Genomic DNA, 16,487 nt, shown 5'->3' on the forward strand with positions numbered 1-16,487 from the left:
CCGCGTCCCCGGGCGAGCGCCTTCCCCCCGGGGCGAGCGCCTTCCCGCGGGGGGCAGCCCCCGGGGCGAGCGCCTTCCCCCCGGGGCGAGCCCCGGTGGAGCCGGAGCAGGTCCCGGCTGCTGCGGTGCCGCTTCGCACGGTGCCCCAATCCACAATCCCAATAATCCCGAGGGATGCGTGCCCAAAGGGGAGCGCTGTCAAGGGAGCGCAGCGTGTTTTCCAGGAGAGGGAGAAATAAAGCGGTGTTGGAGGCAGGTGTTGTCAACGGCGCGTTTAGGTGTCGGGCAAGCGCTTTGCTTGGCACCCCGTGACCTTCTCGCTAATAAAAATTAGCTTGAGGTGAAATCGGAATTACACATGTTAAACGAATTAAAAGCCGACTAATTAGTGGTTCGGAAAAATTCAGCAGGGAATCATCCACCGGCAGAGAAGTTTTGAAGACGGGTCGCCCGGGGATCGGGTTCTCAGTCCATACTGTGTAACATCGTTGTAGCGACTTGGAAGAAAATACGAAATCAATGCTGGTAATGATTTCTCCTTGACATAAAAATTGGTGGGGTGATAAATAATGATGGGAGCAGGTCAGTTATACCAAGCAATCTGGATCACTTGGCAGGCTCTCCTCATTTGAACAATATGTGATTTTAATATAGCCAAATGCAAGATCATATATCTCGGAACAGAAAATGAAGGTCGCAGGATGCTGTCATGGGAAGCAGTGGCGTTGAGGAGGACGGAGGAGATGTGACAGATAATAAACACTAAACGTGGATTTTTGGTGTAATCCGCTCTATCGGAGCTAAGCAATTTTTGGATGTTTCGGCAAGAAAATATTACCTAGCAGGATGAGGATGGTCTTGGCATCTCAAGACCATAACAGATTCATATTGTGTCTGCTTCTGGTGTCTGCATTTCCAAAAATAACACTGAAGAACTGGAAACTACTCAGACAAGAGCTTCAGGAACAACCCATGAGCTGGAAAACCTGTCATACAGTGAGAATTAAGAAGCTCAATCTATTCAGCTTGTTAGGGAGAAAATTAGGAGGTGGCTTGGTCACCCTCTGTAAGTAGTTAGGAGAGACGCTTTCGGAGGGTGGAAGGTTCTTTAATTTATTAAACAAAGGCATAACAGGATTCAGCACCGGAAGGTCAAGCTAACTAATTCATAATTAAATTAATTAATTTAATTAAATATAAGTATTAATATAAGGCCTGGATTTTTCACAGTGCGGATAATTAGTAGAGTAGGCGAGAGACATTTTTAAAGGAGCTTCTTGGTGGAAAAAAGCTGTTTTGATGGAAATGTTTGGGGTTTTGACAGAAAAATAGTTGCTTACAGAATTTCCTACAGCAATATATTTTGAAAGAGTTTGTTTTACAAAATCGTTCCGAAATGTATTTTCTCATGTTAATTTATGCATTTTCATTTTATATTATTGTACTATTATCACATTATATCATGAAAAATCGTTGAAATCTATTTTCATTTTAATTTTCAAACTAAGTACGTTCGCTACATAGTACTGGGTGAATACTAAATTGATGGAAAAGCCTTTCATTATAACACAGCAGAGAATCTTCTTGCTGCCAAAAGTGTGAAATATTTCATGTGCCATGAAGTCTCTGATGACCTTAATGATTTTTAAAATATAAAATAGGAATCACTATCTCTGTTGTCAGTCATGGTGTGCTGCCAGCAATAGGTGTGTGTACGCTGCAGACAGTGCTCGCTGTCAGCGGCTGCTGATGACCTGTAAGAGTATCAGAAAAAAAAAAAAAAAGAAAGAAACAGCATTTTAAAATTACAACGTTAATTTTCCATGGAAAGAAAATACTTTAAAATGCTGGAATTTCCCACAGTATGAGAAAACCTGATTTACAGCCACCTCTACTGTTCCAGTGTCCAGTGTTAAAACTGTTTACCCAAGGAATGGTCATTTCTGCTTAGACCTTCTAAAATATGTGCTCCAGCACAAAGCTTACGGCCTTGGCAGAGGTTGGACTCGGCAACTAATGAGTCTGTCTACATTGAACATGGCTTTTGGGTCCAGAGCGTACTCCGGATGCAAAGATCCTGATCACCTCCATCGCTGCACTTTGCGTTGCACAGGGGCCTCAGGAGATGCAACCTGGTGTGCTTGCAGATGAAACAGAATGGAAGATGATGTGGTACGAGCCCCCCCCTCCTCCTCCCAGCACCCTCCAGCTGCAAACGGGTGCTCAGTTCATGGCACCAGAGAAGAGCTAATCCAAACAAATTGCCCCAAACATCTACAGTGGAGGTGCCAAGTCTTCAGCATCAACTGTCACCAACTCCCAGCCTCCCCCAACAGAGAACGCGGTCCCCAACGGAGAACGCGGTCATGGGGAATCAAGGTGGAGGGATGGAGTCAAAAGATCCCTCATCCGGGCGAGCCCAGGAGGGTGTAAACAGGTGATATTCCCAACCCAAGGCTGCATGGAGTCTCACTGTGGCCCCATGGTAGCCTTGCTCCTATGGCAGGGAGGAAGGTTGTGCTCCAGCTGCCCAGGCATCTAGCAGCAGATGCCATTTACACCACTTTGGTTTGAATCACTGAAGTCCCATCAGCCCTCTGCTTCCCCCTTGGTGACCCAAGGGACTGAGATGGCTAAACAAGCCCAGTTTGCCCGAGCCCGGAGTCCTTTTGTCTACGTAGACTCTGTATTAGCAGCTGGGATATCTCATGGCTACCCCAAATTTGGGTTGCTTGGGATAGGTCCATGGTTTATGAATGCTCCCAGGCCTCCTTCTCATCTTACATCCTTGCATAATATCTTCCAATATGCATCCCATTTTGTTGGAAAACATGTCCTGTTCTGTTGGAAAATAGCCTCTATTTAGCAACGCATCTCTGCCTTCATCCGTCATCCTGGAGCTGAGCAGTCCACCTTCAGGTCAGCATGGATTTCTGAAAATGCCACAGTCTCACTCCCCAGGCTTTTTACAACCCAGCCTAGAAGACTCAAAAGATCATTTTGACAGTCTGGGATGGGGGAAGCCTCTGTCAGAGCTGCTGCTCTGGTGTGGTGGAGCACGGGCAAAGCTGGCTCACAGCCACCTACCAGAGGTTTGGTTTGCGAGGCAGAGGTGGAGCCCAGGGGAATGAGCCAGGCATGTTTGGTAGACAGGAATGGGTTAAAGGGAGAAGGAAGTGCTTTGAACTGATCTAGGGTGTTCCGAGGCCCTAGGAGGAAGGAAAGTGGTGCTTGCTCCTCAGGGCTGAGGCTGAGTGAAGCCAATGGTGCAGGGTGGTGCCACTGCTTCTCCCGAATGGCGCACAGAAGTATTAGCTAGAGAAGGTCCTGCACATGGGTTGGCCTGGAAAAGTCCTGGCTTTGGTGTGCTAAAAGCCACTGTCTTCTGAGGAAGTTAGGGTAGGACTGGACTGCAGTGCTCCTGGTCCCTCTGCTCATGCCGTGGCACTGCCCTTCGTCTTCAGACTCCTAACAAAACCTACACTGCACAACAAAGCTAAACATCCCTCGGGGCATTGCAACATGTTCTTAGATTTGTTGTAAATGAACATTCTTTCCCCAAAAACCTCCATAACAACCATCAACAAAACCAGCTTCAAACTGAGGTTCCTCCAGAGGTTAATAACCATTAGAAAAGCAGATACCAAAACCCCGATGGAAACAATGAAAAAATAAAAAAAAAGATAACGAAAAGGTAACGTATGTTAAGGGAGTGATTATGCTTCCAGTTCACACATCCCCTAACATAAATGTAAACCTGGGAAAATGAACGGTATAGAAACATTTCAGTAATCCCTTTAACTTTGAATCTCTGCAACAGAAATACCAAGGTGTATAATGCTTTCATGTGGGCTTCAGAGATGGATTTATAAAACAGAACAAACCACTTTTTTCAAAACATAAAGCATTAATATACCTTCAGTAACTATGGCTTGTCTTGCATTAACCTAAGGGGCAGATTTGCTACCTCTCCTCATATTATCATATTGAATAATACTCACAGAAGCCGATGAAACTACTTGTGAGTAAAATATTACTCAAAAAGGTAAGACTATCAAAGCCAAATCATATGTAAATAATATCCTTCAAAGTCTGCTGAACACGTCTTCTAGCCACAGAGCGATAACATTTTAATTATCAAAATATAAAAATGCTCAGTGCAAAAGCCCGAGAGACCAAAGTTTTTGAATTAAGTCCATAAAAAATAAATATATTAGGTTGAAAATTATGGAAGGCTTTAAATAATGTATTAAGCTTCTTTTTTTGAGCATTAGAATGGCTCCGGTTGGTGTTGTCAAGCCTTTTGCAGCAGTGGTGGTGGAGGCACTTTTTAATAGAAGCTGAAATTTTCTTGTAATCTCTTGAGTCTTAGAGGTCTTTGTGAAAACCACAAATACAGCGGGATGCCAGGTAGCATCGTAAAATATGGCAACAACATAGAAATTATAATTAATGAATTATTTTGCTTGCAGTGACCTGTAAAGGAGACGTGTTACCTTAACAAGGTTTTAGCCAGCTTCCTTTAGAACTGCCAGTCCATCCTGGAGTTACCGACTAAACAGGGAACGAATATGGCCCTTGTGCTTCCAGCACTTACACAGACCAAACCTCACTAGAATAAACCTTCGTAAATATTTTTGAAGAGCAAGGGCGGGCTTTCCGCAGGAAAAACAAAATAATTGACCCAGACTGCATGTAACTGGGATGACAAAGTAAATCTTCACATTTAAGTTTGTGCTAATGAAAGGGGGTGAATGGCAGGGTAATCAAAACTTTACACATTTTGTAGTAATTAATTTCTATGACTCTTTAAAGGGTTGCGGTTTTTTTGATGCTAACATTCTCGGAACTTACTTTGTGAAACATTTGCTGGTTGTTGGTGCAGCTGCAACACAAACTAAATTCTAGCATTAAATTCCTTTATGTCTAGACATACCCTTCTATTTTAAAGAAATAAAAGGTGCGTTAAAGGCAAAAATAACCACCGGCTGCCATCACAGTGTCATCCGTGACCTCAGCAAAATGGTCCGCGGCCCATTAAATCATATGTTAAGTTTTCTCTCTGGGCTTTAGACGGCCGATCTCTCTGATCCCTGCTCCTCCGCGCTAGGGCCAAGCGGGGTGATGCTCTCCAGCTGCACAGAGCCAGGCTGGATACCTCAAAACGCTCCTGTAAAGCTGGCAGTACGGTCTTTGCCTAAGCCAGGGAAGTCTGTAATAATTAAATAGGCAGAGAACTGATCACCATGCCACTAAAACAAACTCCTCCTTAAAGTTTTCTTTGACTAAGCGGCTTGAAGATAAAAAAAAAAAAAGCACCAACACACAAAGTGTTATTTTTATCAAATTATTTGTACTGAATTACATTCATAGGATGTTCAGATGCCATGGCAATGAACACAGCATAAAAGTCCAGATTAGATACTTCAAGTAGATGTTTGTGAATAATATTATATGCGGATATTTCCATGCACAACACTGCTGCTCCTGAAACTTTTGGAGCCTGAGCCATGCTTGGTCCTTCTCCCCTCCCTCTTAACTCCGACCTCTCCGCAGCAAAGCCAAGGTCCCCGTGCGAGTGCTGAGCCTGATCTGATATCACCGATGTCAATGACACAGGATAGATCTCAGCACAGGCGCAGCGTGGGAACACAGATATAAACTGATGCTGGAGGAACACGGGAGCTGGTCCAGTTGACTTTCCAAACACCGCAGTTGTCCCTGAGAGATGGAGCAGCCGTTTATGGACTAGTTTGGGGGGAAGGGGTATGGACTGCAGATGGCTTAGTGCTTAGAAGCGGGAAAGGTGGACCTGCTGCTGTGAGCAGTGCTCTTAAGGATGATGTTTGAAGGTGGAGCAGAGCTTTTAATTCAGAATGTCAGGGAAGCCAGCATTCACACAGCAAGCCAAGACACTGAAGGTTTTAAATACCTGGTACCTTAGTACAGGTAGACGAGTGTATGACAGTGAATATATTTGGGTTTTCAGCTTCACTTTTGTTGCAAAAGAATGTTTCTCTAAGCCATATCCCTGCTCATCACTGCCCACATCTGACAAGCTCCTTGTTGAACCAGTGGATAAATTTGACTTCTGTTGTTAACTGATAGTTTCCAAATCGTGTTGTGAAATTACCTGAATTAAACAGTCCACTCCAGCTCAGCCATGAACATCAGCAAATGATTTTTTTTTTCCCCATGTTCTAATTTACAAGAGGAGTAAAAATAAACTAATCCTAGTTTTTAGTTATTCAGCTTCATGCCACTGCAAATCACAGCGAGTGACAGAGGCTCGCACCGGGAGTCCCAGCTGACATAGGTGGGTGACAGCTAGGAGGGAGGGAGGGAGGGAGGGAAGGAGACAAGGTGGGGGACCCCCACGGAGCATTCAGGCAGCAGGGTGCTGTATTTTTCTCCCCAATTTTTTCTGCCTCCAATACCTAGACAAGTGCTGCACTCTCTCTTTCAGCCTGGCTCTGGGGTATTGCGGCTGTATGCTTGGGAGAGGAGAAAATATCACTGAAAAAAATAAAGCCATGACAAGTTTCTTGGAAAAGTCTGGGCACGCTTCTCCAGGGAGAGACACCGTGGGGGCTCAGGGACTTGCTGCTGGTTCTTCCTGGTGCAAGAGGAGGAGCCAGAGCCTCTGCACTGCTTATGATTTTATTACATCCAGCACAACGTAGAAATTGCTCTGCATGACTCTGAAAGACACGGAGAGGGAAACCTGAAAGGAGCCAGGCTTAGGAACCCAGGGAAAAGACAGCAATTCCAGAAACCTTTAGCAGAAAAGTGAGAGTATAAAGACACCATCATTAACATGGCTTGAAAGACACGACATTAATGCAGCCGAAAGCTCTTGCTGGTTGGACCTGCCAGAACATCCCCAGCTACTCGGGTGCATCAGCAGCCGGGGGGGGGGCTTTGACTCTGTTGACGTAGGTACGTATAATCAGGAGGAGAAAGTGGAGAGGGCACAGGAGGGAAGGAGACCAAGAAACAAGAAAGAAAGAAGAGAAAGAGGAAAGAAAGGACAGAGAGAAAAGGGAAAAGGAGAAAGAGAGAAAAGGGGGGGGAGAAGAAGAGAAATGGGGAAGGCAAGCAAGCGAGACTGTATTTCTATAATTACTGTGGATTGGCTCGGATTAAGGGCAACTAGCTATCTCTTGGTTTTTCCTTTTTATATAACAACTAATCTCCTTCTAATCAGTTATTATTAAATTATATTCCATTTTTAATTCATTCACAGATCATTGGTGGCACAATTCGGACATCTGGACAGATAATTGAATAGAGATAATTTATGTAAATGAGGAACAGTTGTGTACAGAGGTGGGGGAGGGGAGATTTCGGCTCCCGAGGCCAGTGACCTAATGAGGAGCCTCCAAAAGCTGCCCTTGCTCCCTGGGAGGACTCAGGTGCGAAGGGGGATGCTGAGGATATTTGGGTATTGTGTGCTGGATATTAACACGCATACAAGGGGCCATCAAGCCCGAGCTGTCTCACTTGACCCAAGGGACCAACCTGTATCGAACATCATTTCTCTCCAGGCTGAAGACACTGCCAAATCGGCATCTGAAGATGCCCCTTGGCTCCCAGGAAGAGGTTGTTTCTAGCCCAGATCTTTTCACCACCCCGATTTACAGTGCGATGCCCCAGCGCTGCACCGATCTGTCCGTGGGGCTGGGGCAGCAGCATGGGAACTGCCCCATCTCAGTCACCCCAAGTGGAGCCAAACAGCCTGGGGAAAGGCCCTGGGCGATGACGGTCTCTCCAGGAGAGTGAGCCTCCAGCTCAGTCCGCTCGGGGGAAGCTGGGTGCCCTGAGCCAGGGTGGAGGGACAGGGTAGGCTTGGCTCAGTCACAGGCACACCAGGCTTCACGAGTGACTGAGTGTCATTTCCCTGTGGCCAGGGGCCTGCTGTCTTGCAAAAATAAAATCTCTCAACAGCTAGCCACCCGCCACCAGCGCTGTTGGGTGGATGAACACCAGCTGGCTGCCAAGCCTAGTACCTTGTGCAGGCCCAATCTTAACTATTCTTTACTCCTCTTTTACTCTACTATTCCTTACTCTTCAAAAATGCCTCTGTGCTCTTTGATAGATGTGGTCTAATCCCTCATTGCTTGTCCCAAACCCTGAATTTGTGAATCAGGACAAACTTATGTCAGTAGGCTTCAAAGAGAGCTTCCATGATCAAAGGCAATAGCCAAGCACCACAGGGGATCTGGACTAAAGCATTGTGTTAGCAGCAGTAAGAAAAAACTTCCCCAAAATTCCTGCTTACTGACATCTATACGGGAACTATCAGAATGAGCAAATGGACAACTGGAGTCAAGTAATGGACAGAGAGAGAACACAATGTGACAATGGGAGTCACCAGGCCCAGCATGAACACCTACAGCATAGGCAGTCTACATTGGCCACATTCCCATTCTAAGCCAGAGGACTCTGGTCAGTAGGCTCAATAGAGCCTAGGACACAGTTCATCTTTTCTTGAAATAGTTGTCCACACTGGACTAGAGGAATTGCATCTCCATTGACTTCATTGACAAGGTTGATATTGACTATAAAAGTAGCCCATGACTATCTCAGGTGTAGGCATCTAAAGTCAGGCGAGATGGATCCCACTCTAAGGGAGATGAGGTATTATTCTGCTTTTTGCAGTAATGGAACAGCACAAATGCATATTCCTCTGCCCTACAAGAAGAGCGAAGATTAAAAAGAAGTTCCTGTTCTGGGCTGTGGTTGTATTATTTTTCTGCTACATTTGGATGCCACAGAGCTAGGTGCTAAAGAAAGAGGCATGATGGATAAATTTATCTTCCAAAGAGGGAAAGATTGCTAGACTCAATTGCTATGGCAAAAATCTAATTTCCATCACTCTATCATAACAGGAGGAATTTTGCTGTGCATACTGAATTGTCTTAGCATTATGGAACGGTTAGAGGAAGGGAAGACCACAGATGCATTCAATGTGTGGGCAAACTACTCACAAGATTTGTTTCTCAAAATAAATTCAGGTTGAATTGCCAAGGACACAACCCAAATGAAATGAAACCGGTTCAAGTGACCTTCTTGCCTGGTGTCAGAAATACACTGGGCCTTTTTCAGCTCTGTGGTTTGATGTTGATTAAAAAATTCCCTTTTCAGGTCCATTCTTGAGGTTCTAATTAGCAAAACGTGAAATTGCCACTGGGAAAATTATTGTGAATTTTCAGATAGGAGTTATCAATGAAAATGACAATGCAGCCAGATGACTATAAATAATAGTCTCTGAGTGTAACTGTCAGGCTGGGACAGAAGTTCTCCAGCAAGGAGAGTTTAAATCTACCCGTCTTCAAGTCTTCATAAATGATGGAGAAAGCAGACCAAGTTGCATATTAATGCCATTTGCAGATGATACTGAATTGGAAGAATTTGTGCCCATCAGGCAGAGAGAACCAGAGTGCTGCAGTGAAGAGAACATAGGTGGGAGTCAACTCAGCAAACTCTCACAGGGGGAAAATCACAGAGCCAAAAATATGCCTGAGAGGCAGGCAGACAGACGGACAGTGAGACCAGCTGGAAATAATAGTTTGGTGTGATCACAAGGTAGATCTGCAATACAACAAAGCTCTAAAAAGGACTGAGACAGCTCCATGTTCAAAAACATGACATTGTGGAACAGCCCATCAGTGCTAGATTGCTCTAATGTTAAGACGCAAATTTTCTGTGTAGTTTTGCACATTTGTTTTTTAAGGAAATGCTGACAAACTCAACAGTCTAGAGAAGAAGAAAGAAAATGACTGGGAGCTTGTGGTTTTGGTCTGTGAGTCATGCATACGTGTGCCTGACTTGCTTAAGTGATAACTAAAGGGAGGGTAGTAATCCCTCGGCTACCAGAAAGGTACAAAATCTGATGAGGAAGACTAAAGATTTGGGTAGGAGGAGGAAGGGGAGTGGTAGTCGCTAAGTGAAATGCAGATCACAGGTCACCTATGCATGGGGTGAAGGTGAGCACTGAGAGGGGATGGATGACATTAGACTGTAGACATTTCCCAGAGTAACCGGTAGGACTGTGGGAGCTCTGTCATGGGGAACATTTAATAGATTAGATGTTTTCACTCTCACACACTTGCCCTCTTACTGGTGGTAGCCACCAGTGCCAGACACAGGAGCTGTACAATGCTGCTGTCCCCTTGCATGCTGCATGCTTGGCTCGTACGGGCACCATGTACCACATCCTGTCCCAACCCTCCTCACCCCCCTCACCAAACTTTTTCACATGTTTTCCTGCAATCTTCTGTACGCTGTGTGTCTTTCCCAATCCTTCTCTTCCTTAAGCATACTGGGGGCTGCTGAACACCTTAGGGTCTCAACCATTATTTTGGTAACTGCTAATATAGTCTGTTAAGAAGGGATTATTGCATTTTTGTTTTGTTTTGTTTTGTTTTAATCCTACCTTATAATATTAAACCCTCTTTTCTCTTATAGTGGAAAAGCTTCTTAAGAAAGGGAGCATTGCTGTATGTCCTAAACATATCTAATTTGGAGTAGTGTATTTCCCTTGCAAACTTATTCGGTAGCCAAACCTCCTTGACATTTATCTCCGTTTCATCTCCAGTTTCCCTCACTTCATCATGGACTTAGTCAACTGTGTTTTCCCAAAGGAGCAGGTGGGCCGTGATGAAAATGCAGACTCAGACATAATTGACTCTGAGAGAGCTTTGAAGACCAGAGCTAATATCCTGGCTTGGCAGACAATATGATGTGAGAATCGGCACCGCTGCTGGAACACAACGATGAGCTGCTCATAGCAGCCCGAAGAAAGATGGAGCCTGGGAATGTGTCCACCTTTAATCCTAGACATACTGAATTTAAGTCCAAGGCCCGTCTGGCCAAAGGACCATGATGCTCTCATGGTCCATTTCTCATCTCAAAAGAAAGCATGAAAGGCTTCTTGCTCCTCAGACAGACAAGGATGCATGGAACATCAAGGGTGATACAAGGATGTGATACAAGCATCCTGGCCTGTACCAGAAATAGTGTGGCCAGCAGGAGTAGGGAAGCGATTGTCCCCCTGTACTCAGCACTGGTGAGGCCGCACCTCGAATACTGTGTTCAGTTTTGGGCCCCTCACTACAAGACAGACATTGAGGTGCTGGAGCATTTCCAGAGAAGGGCAACGGAGCTGGTGAAGGTTCTATGAAGAGCATCTGAGGGAACTGGCATTGTTTAGTCTGGACAAAAGGAGGCTGAGAGGAGACCTTATCACTGTCTACAACTACCTGAAAGGAGGTTGTAGTGAGGTTGGGGTCGGTCTCTTCTCCCAAGTAAGACGTGATAGGAAGAAAGGAAACGGCCTCAAGTTGCCCCAGGGGAAGTTTAAATTGGATATTAGGAAAAATTTCTTCACTGAAAGGGTTATCAAGCATTGGAACAGGCTTCCCAGGGTAGTGGTGGAGTCACCATCCTGGAGGTATTTAAAAGACATGTAGATATGGCACTTAGGGACATGTATTAGTGGTCAAACATGTCAGTGTTAGGTTCATGGTTGGACTTGGTGATCTTTAAGGTCTTTTCCAACCTAAATGATTCTATGATTCTATGCTGTGAACAGGAATGCATGCGGCCAAGGAAAGAAGGTGACAGAGGACGAATATACATATTGAAAATAGATGGGAATAGAGAAAAAGGGGCAAGGAAACAATTTCCAACCTTTACTTGAAACTCCATTACCTGAGGTGGATACTTGTTCCAGCCTGATACGTTTCCAACCTCCCAAGATTTCCCCAAGGAAGTGTTGCAGAAATAGATACTTCTATTAAGGTATATAGACAGTTTATAGTAAGTCTTCAAGTCATCGCTTGATTTAGGTTTCCTAGCAGGGAGGAGCAGCATCAGCAATCAGGTCGGTCATCTGCTGGTAATGGGGAGGCAGATGCTCACACCACTGTTTTAACTCCAGCAGCAATGCTCAGTCAGTTATGCGCTGACGTGGCAGTGATCTGGGTGGCATAGCCCTGCCCTTTTCTTTTAGCCAGATCCCAGAAGATGGTGGGGGCCAACACTTTGTCCATCTCAAGGGTTTGGTCATCTTTTAGGTCTCCGTCATCTCTCGGGTCTCCATCCTGTCATCATCCCTGGTTAGTTAGCGTACGCTGGGGTGTGAGTGAGGAGAGCAGTGATGCGTTCAGTGAACCAGTGGCACCTCGTTGTGCCTCAGCCCTCTCTGTGTAATTCCATCTCCAATACTGCAGAAGGTTAGATGGTGTATGTCAGAAATGATGAGATTGACTCCTAGAAAACTAGGACCGGAGAGACCGTCTCTTCCTCCTCTCTGCCTTGTGGTGTGATCGGCTATACCTGTCTCATTCTTGACAGATGGACAAGCACCTAAGTAATCTCTTCCACTGTCTTCTTCGCAGTCTCTCCCCCACCTCCATTTTTCTTAATTTTGCTCCTAATGTCTAACACATATGTTTCTTGCTACAATTTCCTGTGGATTTACCTGACTGCCATGGGCACAAAGGACAGATTTTTCCCTCTCCCTTTATAGTTTTTGTGCCTGGGGGGTTTCTTTTATTGTCTCTCAGTCTTCCCTCTTCAAGTTACACAATACCACATCTTCCAGTTTTTCCTTGCAGGACATGTCTCAGATCCATGATCATTCTCATTGTCCTCCTTTAGACACCCTCCAATGGGCCCACATGGAAAGGCAATGCCAAAACTGGGCTCAAAACACCAACTAAAGTCTCACCACTGCTGACTAGAAGGGAAGATAATTTCCAGAGGTCTTGACAGCTGTAGTCTTATTTATCCCTTACAGTAGGAGGTTTGCTTTTTTTGCAACAGCATACTATTTTTGGCAGGGTTTGTAATCCGTTCTAACCCCTAGTGGTTTTGGGGAAGAACTGCTGCCTAACAAGTTGCTTTCCAACCCCTGTTTATGCATTTCATTTTTTCCACATCACCGACATTCTTTGCATGGTTTCTTACTGACTTTCATCTATATTTTTTGAAACACTTTCCCAATTTGCCAAGACAATTTTGAATGCTAAGCCTGTCCTCCAGCGTACTTTAAGTGCCTTCCAGGTCTGTGTCTTCCTGATGTGCCCACTCTCTCTTCTGTCATCCGCGTTGTTAATTAAATCACTGAGCAGAACCAGACCCAGAACAGATCTTTGTGGAGCTATTCTCAATACATCCTTTATTTTGACAGTGAACCACTAAGGACTATTTGCTGAGCACAGTTTTTCAACTAATTTTTTATCTAACGGTAGTTTCTACTAATTTGTATTTCCCTAGTTTTCTCATAAGGATAGCTTTCAAAATGGAGCCTAAACAGCTTATTTAAGTAAAGACACACAACATCTCCTGTTCCTTCCTTATCTACAAGACCTGTTGCCTTGTCACAGCAATAAATTAGAGTGACTGGAAGGGACTGATCCTTGATAAATCCATACTGAATACAATTGATTGTCTCATTTTGCCTTTGATATTTTGAGATAACCTGGTGATTTACCCCAGAATTTTAATGGGAATGGGAATTAAGCTGATTGGTCCATAATTACCCATCTCCCTTTCCTTCACTTTTTAAAGAGCGATGCCTATGATTTTCCTGTATTCCACCACATCTCTACAGGTTCTGGAAGACAGCCACTACTGACTCTGGACTGCTCTAACCAAATCTCGAAGTACCTACAACGAAGCTCATTACACGCAATAAATCTGAATGCATCTATCTCGATAATGTTACTTCTACCCTACTCTTTCCTTATTCTATGCCAAGATCTTACCTCTTTATCACTGTTATTAGTTTCTCTAATATTAACCTCTGTCAATAATTTTCACTCCTTGTTGAGCAGTGATCCAATATTTTGCTTAGTCTTCCTCTTGCTACTAATGAATTTACAGAAAGATTTCTTGTTCCCTTTGATTAACTTGCTACTTGCAAACTTATTTTATGCTTGGCCTTTTTGATTATGTTCCTACATGCCTCTGCTGTTCTTCTGTACTCACCTTTTGCGCTCCAACCTACTGCTTATCTTCTGCATTCTAGAAGGTCAGTGGGGAATTGTGAACTGACCAGGTTGTTTTTGAAATACTTTTTCCTCTGCTACCAGGAGGCTGCCCCTCCTGGAGCAGAGGAAGATGAGGTGGCTCAGGTAAATAGGGCTGGTGCTGGACGATCTCCCTCTTCTACCACCTTGTTCCAGTGGAAGAAGAAGGTTCAGCAGCACATTGCAGGTTGGCAATTGGATTAGGAGATGCCAGAGGCAGGGAAATGCAGGAGACCTCTTTTTCCCACAGCTGCGTTTGTTGTAAAGCAACTATTTTGAACACTATTAAAGGTCATAACCATAGCTCTAATGACATCTGTTTGAAGGCAGCGTAGACTGCATCCTTGGACTCTGCAGCCCGAGGTGTTACCCTGTTGCTCCAACCTGGATGAAGATGGTTGGTCCGATCCCCAGTCCACTGGCCAACAGTGCTGGGAGTCAGTGGGTTGAGGGGTGGGAGACCACGGTGCTCTGCTGCAAGGAGGCCCTGCACTGCAAGGCACCCAGGGACAATGCCAGGGCCCCAGTGTGCCCTTGAAGTTACTTCTCGTCCTGTTACCTCTCGCTATGCCACCACCAAGCCTTCTTGTACACAACCAAGCCCTCCTCCAGCACCCCACCTCGACAAAGCCAGGAGCTGAGTGCATGGGCAGAGGGCTTAGGGGATGCCAGGGTGAGGTCCTCCTCAGCGCCCGGTCACATCGCCTTGCCGATGCTGCCCCGCACCCGTGTCTTCTGCAGCATCCCAGCATCAGTCTCCTTGTCCCTTTATATCCCCTCCTTTTGCCCTGATAACAGGTCCTCCTCTTCCTCCCCCTCCTCCTGGTACCCTGGGGGTCTGTGCAGAGAGCTCCCCTCCCTGCACTCCTCATTAACACCCCTCCAAACCCCGGCAGGCGCAGACGCCACCAACAGCTCCTTTCCCCTCCAATCCCCTCCCCTTCCCTTCCATAATCTATCTACATATTAAAATGAGTTTGTCCCTGATTTACATGCGTAAGAAGGGATGTAATAATGAGGACGTAGATTAGAAGATTTAGCACAATCGTTTGTGTAGATTGTGTCCCATCAAAGGGCAGCTCTGACGAGCCGAGATTAAGGAGCAAACAGCTGCCGCTGGAATTCAGTCCATTTGTTTGTTTGCTGTTTTCTCTCTTGACTCCAGCAAACAGTCTCATTAACATGCAAGTGATTTGCCCCTTAAGCCTTTTCCTGTTTATTATTGGGGGAGTTGCTGACAAGGGCTTTGTAGAGTCCCTGGCCCAGTTCTGAGAGATCGACATGCAAATCAAGATTAAAATGGGAAGTAATTAAAAACAAAGAAGGGGCCACGACACCTTGGTCCCCTCTTCCTTTTGAGGGGTCTTAAAGTTAGGGCACTGGGAGAAGGTGCGGGGTGGGGGGAAAGGGAGTGTTGCCCACCATGCCTGTGTGCCCCGGCGGGTCCCTCTCGGCCACTGCAACCCGGCTCTCCTCCACTCCCCCCTCTGCATACCCCCCCCCCCTCAAAATGTCTGGCTGTCTGCTAAACTCATTTACAGCCTTTGCTTCAACGCCCTCGTTTGGCAGCACCTTCCATATGGTCCCTGCTCGCTCCCTGCCACGGCCTCGGGACGGCGGGCAGCGCACCCCGCACCGGCTGCTGCCTTCATGTGAGCGGCTTCTAGCCCAGGGCCATCCGTGCCCTCTGTTCCCTTAGCAGTGGTGTCCTCATCCAGCATCATGATCCCACCAACAGACCCTGCAGCCTTCAGCATCCGTGGTGGGTGAGGGACTGGGATGCACAGGGATCCTGTGGTGGCCATGCTCACGAGCACGGATGGTGATGCACTGAGGGCTCCTCATGCAAGGGTCTCCTGGAGCCACTCTCATAGCTCAGGTCACTGGAGAAACACTGGGAACAAACCGTCACCGTGTCTATCTTTCAGTAGAGTTCAGATTCAGCTGGGTAACCCTGCCATGGCCCCGGGCAAATGCCACTGGTGCCCTCAGCAATTCCAAGGTGGTGCAGCACCAACCACTGCTGCTCCCTGGGCTGTTCTGCCTCTTTGGGTCTGGGGTTTTAGCTGCCCAGGGCTGGCCAGAGCCTGCTTGGAGGCAGCTTTGTGCTGGCCCACTGCTGGTGAGAGTGCAGGGACAGCGATGGTGCGCTCATCCACCGGCTCCCTGGGTCTGGTGCACCCTATCCGCAGCTGGCTGGGGATGCCACCGTGAGGAACGGCACGAAGGATTTCCTGAGCTGAGAGAGAGACTGTCACATAAATCCCTTGCAAAGCAAGCAGCCCTTTCTCTTCATTTATCAGAGTGCCTGCTGTATCCCTTGGAAGACAAGTAAAAATATAACGAAGCCTAGAAACTTGCTCTGGGAAGCAGTAATGGTTATTAAGTGTGTGTCTACACAGACAAGCGGGGACAGATGTGGGTTTGCTCTGGCTGGCAGCCAGCTCC

The 16,487-nt window shown here is 46.1% G+C and overlaps 1 protein-coding gene across 1 annotated transcript in view; it reads right to left on the bottom strand.

Moving 5' to 3' along the window:
- Positions 1 to 1,120: 1,120 nt before the first annotated feature.
- LIN52 (lin-52 DREAM MuvB core complex component) overlaps positions 1,121 to 16,487 on the bottom strand; it is an 83,583-nt gene continuing 68,216 nt past the window's right edge. The window contains exon 6 of the mRNA XM_054201691.1: positions 1,121 to 1,754. Within this exon, the coding sequence (XP_054057666.1) occupies positions 1,684 to 1,754 (71 nt within the window). The 3' untranslated portion in view covers positions 1,121 to 1,683. The remainder of the gene's footprint in view (positions 1,755 to 16,487) is intronic.

Source organism: Rissa tridactyla, chromosome 4 (assembly GCF_028500815.1).
Source record: "Rissa tridactyla isolate bRisTri1 chromosome 4, bRisTri1.patW.cur.20221130, whole genome shotgun sequence".
NCBI classification, from domain to species: Eukaryota; Metazoa; Chordata; class Aves; order Charadriiformes; family Laridae; genus Rissa; species Rissa tridactyla.